This window comes from Kogia breviceps, chromosome X, assembly GCF_026419965.1.
Source record: "Kogia breviceps isolate mKogBre1 chromosome X, mKogBre1 haplotype 1, whole genome shotgun sequence".
Classification (NCBI taxonomy): Eukaryota; Metazoa; Chordata; class Mammalia; order Artiodactyla; family Physeteridae; genus Kogia; species Kogia breviceps.
This window is the reverse complement of record NC_081330.1, coordinates 1,114,568-1,126,692: the sequence shown is the minus strand read 5'-3', so window position 1 is coordinate 1,126,692 and position 12,125 is coordinate 1,114,568. Positions and strand designations below refer to the sequence as shown.

At 60.9% G+C, this 12,125-nt stretch overlaps 1 protein-coding gene and 1 long non-coding RNA gene across 2 annotated transcripts; both read left to right on the top strand.

Moving 5' to 3' along the window:
• Positions 1-4,764: 4,764 nt before the first annotated feature.
• LOC136793453 (uncharacterized) lies at positions 4,765-8,047 on the top strand. The gene is made up of 5 exons (XM_067023895.1): positions 4,765-4,798; positions 6,061-6,123; positions 6,763-6,854; positions 7,171-7,330; positions 7,554-8,047. Exons 1-5 carry the CDS (start codon positions 4,765-4,767, stop codon positions 7,895-7,897), a joined length of 693 nt encoding a protein of 230 aa, XP_066879996.1. The 3' UTR covers positions 7,898-8,047.
• A 40-nt stretch (positions 8,048-8,087) lies between these two features.
• LOC136793422 (uncharacterized) lies at positions 8,088-11,823 on the top strand. Its single transcript, XR_010838660.1, has 3 exons — positions 8,088-9,288; positions 9,779-9,901; positions 11,050-11,823. It is a non-coding gene; the product is annotated as an uncharacterized lncRNA (long non-coding RNA).
• The last annotated feature ends 302 nt before the right edge of the window (positions 11,824-12,125 follow it).

Here is a 12,125-nt window from a genome sequence, read left to right as displayed (position 1 = left end):
AGTGTGCCTCTGAGATGTTCTAAGACAAAGCAGGGATCCTTCCCCCGCCCGCCCAACAATAGCATCCAGAGAAGTGTCCAGAGCTAGTACCCATACCACCAGGGATCTAAGCAGCCGCCAGAGGTGCCCACGCTTCTAGAGGTGGGGATGGCAAGAAGGTCACAAAGTCTTCCGCGTGTCACTTGACAGGTGTGCCACACCTGTTCTTCTCCAGGACGACCTTTCACTTTAGTGAATGGGTCCTTTAGGAAGGCCTGGGAAGATTTGCGGTGTGCACTTCCAGCAAGGCTGCAACGAGGTCCTTCCCGGGAGCACGGCCTCCCCTTCCATCAGGGGGCTCTGGGTCTGGAAACTGGGTGAGAAGGTGTGACTCTCCACGGGGGCAACTCAAGTCAGGTTTTTGCTCCCGGAACTAGAGGATTTAGGGTTAGGCGCATCAAGCAGCCCAGTAGCAGGCTGCCCCACTATTTCCTTCTTCGTGGCTCACTTGCGGCGCCTTGCTCGCTTGGCTCCAGCCCACCATTCTTGCTTCTCCTGGAACGTGCCGGACTCTTCCTGGGCTCGGGGCCTTGGCTCTTGCCGGTCCTTGGTCCTTACACTAGGGGTCCTGCTCTAATGGCTCTCTCAGCGCCTTGCTGAAAAGAGCTGCTTCTGGACCGATCCCTGGAACACAGCTGGGGGATGGAGTGTTCAGGCTGGATATGATGAATATACTCTCAGATTCCTCTCTCCCCAAGCCTCTGGATTCTGTCCCGCACCTCCTGTCAGGGCATGTCTGGCATCAAGACCCATGAAATGCAGGTCAGTAGTAGGTCCAAGCCAAGCATGCAAGGTGCTAGACTACACACCGGCTGCGTGTCCTAATACTTTTTTTTTATTTTAAAATTTATTTATTTATTTATTTTTGGCGGCGTTGGGTCTTCGTTGCGGTGCACAGGCCTCTCATTGCAGTGGCTTTTGTTGCCCAGCACGGGGCTCTAGGCGCGCGGGCTTCAGTAGTTGTGGCTCGTGGGCTCTAGAGCACAGGCTCAGTAGCTGTGGCACACGGGCTTAGTTGCTCCACGGCCCGTGGGATCTTCCCGAACCATGGCTCGAACCCGTGTCCCCTGCATCGGCAGGCGGATTCTTAACCACTGCGCCACCAGCGAAGTCCCTAGGCGGGCAGATCCTTAACCACTATGCCACCGGGGAAGTCCCTGTCCTAATACTTTCAATCTGGAATCTCTAGTAAATACACTCTCAGTTGATCCACCCCAGAGAGCGGCCCACCTCACCTACTGAGTCGCACACCCTGAGAACCTACTACCACAAATGTTCAAGTACAGTTCAGTTGGTAGATACCAGCGAAGTCTGGAAAATATTTTTTTAATATCCTTATGGAAAATATTTATTGACGTATGAGCGGTTTCCTCTAGGGTCAGGCTTTGGTCTGTCCCCCTGGATCGTGCTGTGATTGGGCCCCAGTGATTGGGCCCCTAATGGCAACAGGGTGTGGTGGCAGAGGGTGTGGAGGACAGCGGGCGTCCCCTTGCAAGGCATCTGCGCCAGGTGAGGTGACGACACAGTCCTCAAGGGAGAGAACTCCAGCCTGCCAGAGACGGGAGGGCAGGCTACTTCCACCCGCAAGGGAGGCTCAAGGGGACGGGGGGCTTCCCGGTTGTCAGCCTCCACTGAGGGCAACCAGGTGTCCCGATTCTAGGTTTCAGGGTCCCACTCGTCCACCCAGTGCCATACCTTTCACACGAGAAACACAGAGAGGCTGGGAATTCAGGTGACCTTGGGATCCTGCCACCGGCACAACGATGCAGGTTTTGTCTGTGTGGGTAGTGTTTGATTTCCAGCGCTGTCAGCCCTGCAGGTACAGGAGGAAGAGGATTTTTAGGGCTGCCGTGGAGGTGCTCTGGCTGTCATACTGTGCCTTGAGCTGAGAGGTAAGGAATCGGGCCTTGTCGGTGTTTCCTCTGTGCACTCCCGGGGACACTCTGGAGTCACCCCACAGCACAGCCTTGATCCCCACCGTCCCCTCCACGACAGTTGAGGGCAGCAGCCGCTCCGGCTCGCCCGGGCACTTGCTGCACTTGGCCCTTCATCTCAGTCGACCGCACGGGAGAGCTTGATGAGTGGTGAGGCCCCCGCAGGTCGTGGGTGCCTCGAGCCCCACTTGGTTCCTCAGGGATCGGAGGGCTGGAGGAACAGAGATAGTACAGGAAGAAGCGGCCCCCCCCACCCCCAGAGCCTGGGAAAAAAGAGGGGGTTGACGTCACCTGAAGCCTAGAAGCCAGGATGAGGGGCCTTGAAGAACAGAGGCTGGATCTCTGAGGAGGGGCTGCTGCAGTTTCTCATGGAAGGAGAAAGCAACAGCATTGGCTAAGAGGGGGAACGGGGCAGGAGGGGCAGCAGGTGATTTCCCAGGCACCAACTATCCTCCAGGTCACTGGTTCCTTCTTCGGTGGCATCCCGTCCATCTGTGGTTTGGTTCATCTGTTGAGATTTTTATTGCAATGACTGTGGCTTTGTTTTTAACTTCTAAAGTTCTTTTTTTCTTTTTCAAATCGGCCTGGGCTTTTAAAATTAGTCTTATCTTTGCGGTTCCTTCCTTGGTATCTTTGTTTTGTGTCTCGGAGGCTGTTGAAGATTTGGGGCGTTGGAGTAGCCTTCTATCACAATACTGCAGACAATTTGTAAATACCCATGAGAACTGCTCTCTGATCTCAGGAGCATCCAAAGGTAATGCCAGTCTGTGTTTCAAAGGCCCCCCTGATTAAGCACAAGAGTAGCAGGTGTTTATCTTTCTCACCCTCCCCTCCTTCCTTTATGGGCTGGCCCAAGGCCGGGGCGGGGGGGGGCGGGGGGGGGCGGGTAGTCACCAGGACTCACCTCCGATGCCTTCAGGGCAAGCTGATGCGGCACTCGCACCGCGGCCCGGGAGCCTCCCTGCGAGGGAGCAGAGCCATCCAGATGGAGCGCCTGGCCTGCAAACGGAGGTCAGGCTTAGAGGCCAGTGTCCTTGATCCACACCTCGCCTCGGCAACCTGCTAGCTAGTGATTCAGAACAAGCTACTCAACCCTTCTGGGTCGCGTTGTCCTCATTTGCTCATCTGGAGAATGGGGATGACACGCTCCCAACTTCCTAGGGCCACCGCGAGGGTGGGATGGACGAGTCCAGGCACGGAGCAGACACTCGCAGCCCTCACCGAAAACTATATTATCTGGCCTCTGACAGGGATGCCCTGGGGACAGGACGTTGACACGGCCAGTCGTTTGATGTTTCGGGAGGGTGGGCGGGGTCTTCAATTTGAGATGGCAGACCCGTCTTCGGCTGGGCCTCTGGGAGTCCCGAGGGGGAAGCCGGGGGTGGGGGGGGGGGAGGTGTCCCTTCCCAGGGAGCGACTGCTCTTCGAGGAGCCCAGCAGTACCACCACGATGGGGGGCGGTGGGCGTCCTCTCTCTCTCAGCCTGCGGTTCTCTGAAGCCCTTCTGCCTGCGGCGGGGGGAGGGGAGGCAGCCCCAGCTTGTGGACGATGGGGGCACGGGGCTCCTCTCCTGCTCACTCAGACCCATGCTGGGATGGACCCACTTCTTACAGCCCTGTCCTTCCTTTGCACTGTGCAGGTGACCTTTCAAGAGCGCCGGTTTCAGGCGGATTCTCAGTTCTGCTCGCTCACCTTCTGCGGCCCATTAACTCTGAGCCCCTCGGAAAGCCCGCCCGCAGCTCCTCTCCCAGCCCCAGCCTCGGCCCCAGCCACCCCACTGACTCCATTTGCCGTTTCCCCCATGGATCTCCCTCGCTCCCCTGCGGGCCACCTATGCATTTAAATAATATAGCTAAACTCTTCTCCTCACACATTTCCTTGTCTTCTCCCCAACTGGACTGGCACCCCTGGAGGGCAGGGGCTGGGTGTCTGAGAGGCACTGCCCCCAGTCCCGGTCTACATAGCGTGGGGTCATGTGACAAACACCACCTCCCCCCAGTCTGCCCCCTGCGCGCGCGCGTGCACACACACACACACACACACACACACACACACACACACACACAGAGAGAGAGTGACTGGCCAGCACGCCGACCTGCCAGCCAGGGTCAACGAGGAATTTGCTGTGGGGACTCAGAAATCCCCCCGCGCCCCGCCCCTCCCCCCCCCCGCAGTCGCATCACTCTCCTGTCACGTGGGAGGAGGCCTTTGTGCCCAAGATACATAACCCAGAAATCATCAACTGAGAGTTTAATAAATTTGGTCATATAAAATTGTATAGCTTCTTGACAGCCCAAACCAGCCAGCCTCGTCTTTCAAGACAAGAGACAGACTGAGGGAAAATATTTCCAACACATGGAACAAAGGACTAACAGCCCTGGTGTACGACAAGCAGGGTCTTTGGGGGAGGCAATTATGTAAAGTGTCCGTTAAAACTGTAAATGCCCATAGGTTTTGACCTGGCAGGTCCACTTAGAGGTGATTGTTCTAGGGTGACATCGACACATGTTCCGAGCAGGTAGCAAAAACAAAGAGAAAGGGGAAGAAGAAGAAGGGAAAAGGTGAAAGTTCGTCAGTTGGGGATTTGTTATGCAAATTAGAGGGCGTGTACTCTATCAGATACCGCGTGGCCAGAGAAGAAATGAGCTAGATGTTTCTGTACTGACGTGGGAGAATTTCGAAGCTCTATTATTGCTAGTTAAAAGAAGATCACAAAAAAAAAAAAAAAAAAAAAAAAAAAGAAGATCACAGTTGAATGTACAGGGTTTGTGTCTTTTAAAACTGTGTGAGTATGTCGGTGATTGCATACAAGAACATAGTTAGAAGTGAGAAACAGAACTGTTAACAGTCTTGCTTAAGATAATGTTTTGTAAAAATTTTCAATTATGTGGTTTAAAAATATGCGGGCCGCTAACGTGTAAAATGGTCCAGCCACCGTGGAATGCAAATTGGCAGTTTCTTCCAAGGCTAAACTTCCACTTCCTTAGAACCCGGCAGTTGCTTTGTTGGGCAGGCATGCCAAAGAAATGGAAACTTCTGACCACCGGAAAACCTGTACACGAATGTTCATAGCAGATTTATTTGTAGAAGCCTAAAAGTGGCAATCGGCAACATGTCCCTCAGCGGGTGACGGCCTGAACAAACTGGCTGATCCACACCAAGGACGACAGCTAGCAATACAAAGGAGGAACTAGCTATTGACACCTGCAGCCATTCCGCTGGATGGGTCTCAAGAGCGGTGTGTGAGGGAAAGAAAAAGCCCTGGGTGGCTCGCGGGATCCTAGCTCCGGCTGGGAGCAGGGATGGAACCCCCGCCCTTGGCAGTGAGAGCGGGGACTCCTAACCACTGGACCGCCAGGGAAGTGCTTATGTAATGTCTTCAAATGACAAAATTACAGAGCTGAGCATAGAATCCGGTTGCCACGGGTTGGGAGGAGGAGGAGGGAGGGGGCTGTGGCTATGAAAGGTCTACAGGAGGGGGTCCTTGTAAGGGGACGGGCTGGATATTGATGGCAGTGGTGGTCACCTGAGTACACACACACACACACACACACACACACACACACGGGGATAAAACCCGGAGCAGCTCTCCGCTGGCACCAATGCCCTTTCCTGGTGTGCGGTCCCACTAGCTGTGCAACAGGCAGACGCTGGGGGAACTGCGGGAGGTGCTCCGGTCTCTTGGACGATTCCGTGTAACCTCCTGTGAACTTAATTCCTTCATCATACAAGTTCACACCAAAAGCACACAAGCAGGACGTAGCGGGTACACATCGAACCACTCGCGCGACTCTGCACGGACAGTGCCCGCTCTCCCGGCGGGGACACCTAGCGGCCCGCAGCCGGCCCGGCCGGCGGCTGAGGAAAAACCGCGGCGGGGCAGAGCCAAGAGGGGCGCGCGCGGGGGCGGGGGTCGGCTTGTTTTGATTGGGCAACGGAGGTGCCCGTCACACCAGGGGGGCTGGGTTTCCTGGGGGCGGGTCTCGTCACGAGTCGAGCTTGGTCGGTCACTGGCGGAGCCAGCTGGAAGGGGTGGGCAGGAAAGCGGTGTTTGCGGCCTCCGGTGGGCGCGCTAAGGGGCCGTGAGGAGACCGGCGCGGGGGCGGTCAGGGCGGGGCTCGACGCACCTGGACGACGCGCCGGCCTTGTGGTGACCGCCCACCTCCCCCGTACCCCGACCCCCGCCCCTCTGGGGCCTGGGCCTGGCCAGAGTCCACCGTTCCCCGAGCACCCGGGGGCCTACGCCCTCTCGCGGGGAGAGGCTGAGGAGAAGCCTCCACTCCACCGAGTCCAGGCCCCTGGAGACCTCGGGGGCTCGGTCGGGCGCCCCTCCCGCCGCTCGCGGCAGGATTCCCCGCACTGTCCTGAGCGCGTCTGGCGCTCGAGATGGCCAGGGACAGTGTATTGGGGGTGCCCAGGGGCCTGGTGAGGGGGGAAAGGAGGGCGGCGACCCCACTGGGATGGCAACGGGCACGGGCACTCCGTCTGCGCCGCCCCCCCCCCCCCCAGTCCTGGCCTCTGAGGGCGGCCTTGGCTCCGCGCTCCTGAGAGCTTCCACCCTCCCGCCACCCCACCCCTTGCCTGGCCCACTGTGTTCCAGCGCCCCTGAGTGTGACTCGGACGGTTCCCTGTGAAGCACGGATCCTCCCCCCTCCACACACACGTGGTATCCAGGCAGAGGTGGGCAGAGCTGCGTGCGGGAAACTTGGTGTCTGCCAGGGGTGTCTGTCCGTGCTGCTGGAGGGGGGACGGCACGAAGTAACAAAGTCTTCCCCGTGTCACTTGACAGGTGTGGCGTGCTGGGAAGGAATCCTGCCCAAGCACGCCTGTTCTCCAGGACAACCTGTGGGTGCCTGCCTGCCTCTCACCTGGGAGGTCAAGGTGAGCCCCGCAGAGAGAGAAAGCTCGTGGCTTCTCTAGAAGAGGTGCGATCAGGAACCGTCCATCCCCGTGGTGGTTCTCACGCTGAGAGGCGCGTAAGGACACCTGGAGGGCGCGTTCAAACCTGGGTTGCAGGGCCCCACCCCAGAGGCTCGGATCTTGCACACCTGGGGCGGGGCCTGCGAATTTGCTAGTCCAGCAATCCTGGGTGCTGCTGCTGCTGGCCCAGGGACCCCACTGTGAGAAGCACTGCTCTAGAGGCCTGAGACTCCTAGGTGTGTGCCCCCTGCCCTACCCCAGACTGGCTCCTCTGCAGGGTCCCCAGGGGCCTGGGAAGCGCCAGGAGGGTGCTGGCTCTCGCGAGATCTGGGGCTTCCCATTGAGCAGCCTTCACCCTTCCCTGCCTGAGGATGTGGTCCACAGCGCCCCGCCGCCCTCGCCACACACGCCCCCCACCCGGCAGGATCAGGTGTCAGGTTTGTACACGTGCTCAGCAGTTCCCGGACTGGGGCTGATAACACCTGGACGCTTAGGAGGGAGGGGCGGAGGCCTGGGCGTGGGGATGGGGAGAAGTCTCTGATGAGGCCGAGGAAAAAGACCTGACCGCCGAGCTCAGAGACGGGAAAGGAACACGGGCCCTGAGACCGTGAGTGTGGATTTGGGGGAGCGTGGAGGCCAGAAAGGGGGTTGTCTGCCCAGGAACGGCGCTGACAGTTGTCTGGTCTGTGGGCGTGGCCAGCCCTCTCCAGCCGCCGCCACGGCCGCCGCCGCCTTTCCTGCCAAGCGTTCCTCACCCAAGAGGGTCTCCCAGCTCCTGGGTGATGCTGCCCAGACCTGCTCAGCGCCCAGCGCCACCACCCACCGTTCTGGCCAGCCTTTTCGGAGGCTGCTCTTTGTTCGGCTCCAGGACGGCCCGCCTTCTAGTTGGAGCCGGAGAGCAGATGCTGTGCCAGTCACCAGCCACCATGTGTGCCCGGAGCCAGCAGCTCTGGGACCCCAACACCCGGGCACGTTCTGGCTGTGGGATCAGATGGGGGGGGTAGCCTTTGGCTTGCGTTTTCTGCGGTCCCCTCCTGCACCCCCTTTTCCTCTGCGTCGTTGGGCTTTCCTTGTTGACCGGTTCAAGCTCTCCACGCGTTAACGATATGAGCCCCGAGTCACGTCTTGCTACTATTTTGTTCCCCGCTTTGTCACTTGTGTCTTGACTGGTTTGTGGTTTGTGTTTGGCCAGGCATACGATTTTAGTGTTTGTGTCATCAGACTTTCCAGGCTTCTCCTAACGGCTTCTGGGGCTTCTCGTCGGTTTGTTTGCTTCAGACTGACTTGGAGTGGTCTTCTCCATTTAAAATCATCGTGTATTCGTTACCCGTTGCTGCATGACAGATCACCCCAATGGTAGCACCTTAACACAGCCAACCGTCGTCATCTCCTGCGTGTGTGAAGCACAGGATTCTAGAAGGCTTGGCTGGGGGCTTCTGGCTTGGGGTCCATCACAGGCTGCAGTCGAGGCCTCCGCTGGGGCCGCAGCCCCCTGGTCTGCCTCGGGTGTGGGGATGGGCGGGGGCAGCTCTGCTTCCAAGATGGCGTGCGTGGCTGTGGCGGGGCCTCGGGCCTCCCCACTGGGCCTGTCCCTAGGGCCGCTCAGGGCAGGGCTTCGCCAGAGCCCACCACCTAGGACAGAGCAGCCCCGAGATCAAGGCCTCAGTGTTTCTCTAAGAACTTCACCTCGAAGTGACAACCCCTCACCTCTGCTGTCTTTTTATGGCTCACACAGGTCAACCCAGGAACAGCGGAGGAGGGGACGGTACCCGCTAGGGCGTAGCTTGTTCGCGTTCATGGCGGCTGAGAAGGCTCCAAGGAGTGTCCTCGCTCCTGAATCTGGGTGCGGGACTCCTGGTCCGCACAGGCCCCTTGGGAATGCGTCCTTTGTCTGAGCGGGGGTGGCAGGGTCCAGCCCAGGACCGAGACAGGGAGGGCCTGTGTTTGTAAGGGCAGAGTGGCTTTTCACCTTTAAACAGTTGCAGACAAAACACACAAAAAGCCAGAGAAAGAGGGACTTCCCTGGCGGCGCAGTGGTTAAGCATCCGCCTGCCAGTGCAGGGGACACGGGTTCGAGCCCTGGTCCGGGAAGATCCCACGTGCCGCGGAGCAACGAAGCCCGTGCGCCACAGCTACTGAACCTGCGCTCTAGAGCCCGCACGCCACAACTGCTGAGCCCACGAGCCTGAGCTACTGAAGCCCGCGCTCTGCACCTAGAGCCGGTGCTCCGCAATGAGAAGCCCGCGCACCGCAACTAGAGAAAGCCCGCGCGCAGCGACGAAGACCCACCGCAGCCAAAAATAGATCAAATGTTAAAAACAAAAGTTAAAAAAGAAAAAGCCAGAGGAAAGAAAGAACATGTGACAGGACCCTCGCGTGGCCCACAAAGCCAGCGGTGCGTGCCCTCTGCCCAGGAGTTTGCAGCCCTGGTGGGAGTCCCGGCTAGTTGCGCTGCCGTGGGTGCGGGAGCCGGAAGCGCTTTCTCATCACAGCAGCCCATCCACTGCCAGGGCCATGCAAGTGCGCACCCAGGCCTGGGCCCCGGTGCTCTCTGACCTCCAAGGTCCCCACCCCCTCTCCTTCCCAGTGGGGTGGGGGTAGGGGCGGGGGCAGCTACCTTGCCTGAGGCTGGGGTGACCTCTCTGTGCCCATAGGTGCATGGCCTCCTCTCCCCACTCCCCTCCCTGCCCTGCCAGCCTCCCACCGAGCAGCTGGGAAGTGGGTAGGGGCAGGGAGCAGAGAGGGGTGGGCCCCATTGTGAGGGTGCAGGCTGGCGAGCCCCTTGTCCTCAGTGACCATGCCAGGTAGCCCCGGGCTGGGCTGTGAAGGCTCAGCAGTGGCGGGTGCCAGCCCGGGGTGGCAGCCGAGTGTCCCTTTGGTCCCAGGAAGGAGCTCCCACTGTGGCCAAGGGAGAGGTGCCCGCCACATCCTTCTTGGCTGGGACTCAGATGTGACTCCCTGATGACACGCTTGGTGGCTCTGAATTGGTCACGCAGGTTCTATGGGCGGTGAGTACCTGTCCTGTTGGCTCTCGCTGCTGGGCAACGCCGGGGCCCTTGGCGACAGCTCCGCGGCCCCGTCCGAGGCCGCCATGCACTTCTTGAACCCCAGGACCGTGGGTGTCGGGAGAGCCGGGCCCTCTGTCTCCGTCCCAGGAGCAGAGGCTGAGGCCGTGGCCGTGCTTGCTGGGCCCGGCCTCGTGGCTGTGGTGGTGGCTGCCGGGGACACCCTCCGGCCGGGATGTGGGGCCGCAGGATCCTGGGGCTCCGGGAGACGCTCGGGCCCGCTGCAGCCCCACTCTCCTGGGCCGTGTGACTGTCCCGCTAAGTAGAGCCCCCTTCCAGTCCCTCAGCCCTGGGCAGAAGGCAGGACAAGGCGGGCCCGGCTCCCCTGCAGTCTTCCCTCGGAGGTGGCCTGCCCACGGGGGCCCGGGGCACTGCGTGGTCCTCCCTTGCCCGGGGGAGCTCTTCCTGGCGGCCCGCTCTGTGGATGGGCATAATCAGGGCAGCAGCCAGGCCCTGTCCCCACCCAGCCAGCCGCCACCCACCTGCAGGGCTCATCCTTGGCCCTCACCCTCTCCGCCCGCCCGAGGACCTGGTGTCACCCCGCTGAGCGCGGGCGTCTGTACCTGGCCCGTCCTCAGTAGGTGCTCCGACCCAAGGGCAGTCCCCCAGCCCCGCCCATTATTTAGCGCTGTCCTCAGTCCTGCTCCCCTGGCTGCAGCCTCGCTGGGCTTGTGGGGACCTTCGAGACGCACGCATGCGCACGCACGCACACACACGCACGCACACTCTCCCATCACTGGCTTCATCGGGGTTCCTGGGGGGTGTGGAGGTGGCTGCCCTGGAGAGCCCTGGCCCTGTGCCCTGGAGTTGGGTGAGGCCGCCCGTGCTGGGGGCCTGCCTGGGAATCCCAAGGGTCTCCAGACTACTGTCTCCCTTGTTGAAGTGCTGGGGCTCCCTCACTGTCCGGTGGGCGGCAGTCCCGTCCTGAGGGGCCGGTGCTCCGCTTTCCTCAGCCGGGTCCCTCCCATCCTCCTCGGGGAGCGGACAGCAGGGAGGGTCGGGTGCAGAGGTGTGGCCAGGGCAGGGGTGGAGGCTGCCCGAGGGGTGTGGGTGGTCAGCTCCACCATCCCCCTGCCCTGCCCTGCCCGCAGCTGGACCTGCAGGATAGGGGGCTGCTCCCAACTGGCGCGACCAGCCACCCCCTCCGCAGACCTAGTAGGTGAGATGGGGCCAGCCTGGGGGAAGGCGTGTGGCTGGGACCTCGTCTCTGCTCCTGGCACCTGCTGGTGAGCGGGCCTCGGGCGTGGGCGTGGGCATGGGGCCTGTTGGAGCTGGGCCACCACCCCTGCTGGCTCTGGGTGGGTGGCGTGTGAACCTGGCTGAGGCCCAGGCCTCGCACTTCCCTGTCTCCTGGCAGCCGGGCTGTCCTCTGGGGGATTTGCTCAGTGGGGCCAGGTCCCAAGCCATTTGCCCCCCAGCAGGATGGGGTCTCGGTGGTCCTTTTCCTGGTGCCATCTGCCTGTTCCTCCCCACCCCCAGAGGCCCTGGCAGGGATGGTGCCCCAGTCTCGCTCCCTCCTGACCCCTGCCTGCGCGGGCCTCAGGCTCAGGCCTGGTCTGTCCCGTGGCCTCTGTCCTCAGGGCTGTCGTCAGGGTCCTGTTTCCCCCCTCCGGGGTGGCATCTTTTCCTCCCCGCTGCCGCCTAGCGTGCCTCATGGCTGCCTGCGTGTGATGTGGAGTCCGGGGCGGGGACGGAGTCTCCTGGTTAAGCTCAGCCTGGCTCTGGGGCCGTTCTCCCATGGGGGCCCGTCCAGCAGGCGGGTTCGGAAAGGACGGGAGACAGGACTGTCTCCTCCTGGCGGACTCGTGCAGGAAGCAGGCAGGAGGCTCTGGGTGAGTCGGTGGGAGGGGCGCCTGGTGGGCCGAGGGGAGAAGGTGGTGCCTTGGGGGGACCACCTCTGTCCCCCCCACTGGGGCTGGACTTCTCTGCGCCTGGCGCTGCCCCTTCTGTATCTGAGCAGCTTCTCGAAGAGTGTCTCCAGGGACTGGCCACAGGCCAGCCCAGGGCCAGTAACGGTGGGGACCATGCCCCTCCCCTGCGGATCGGTGGCTGCCTCTGCTCTGCCTGCCCCCTGCGATGGTGGTGAGGAGGTGCTGGGGGCTGGGTGGGGTCCTTGATCTGGGTGTTGGGGAGCTGGCCACTGTTCCCTGCCTGCTCCTCTTCCTCT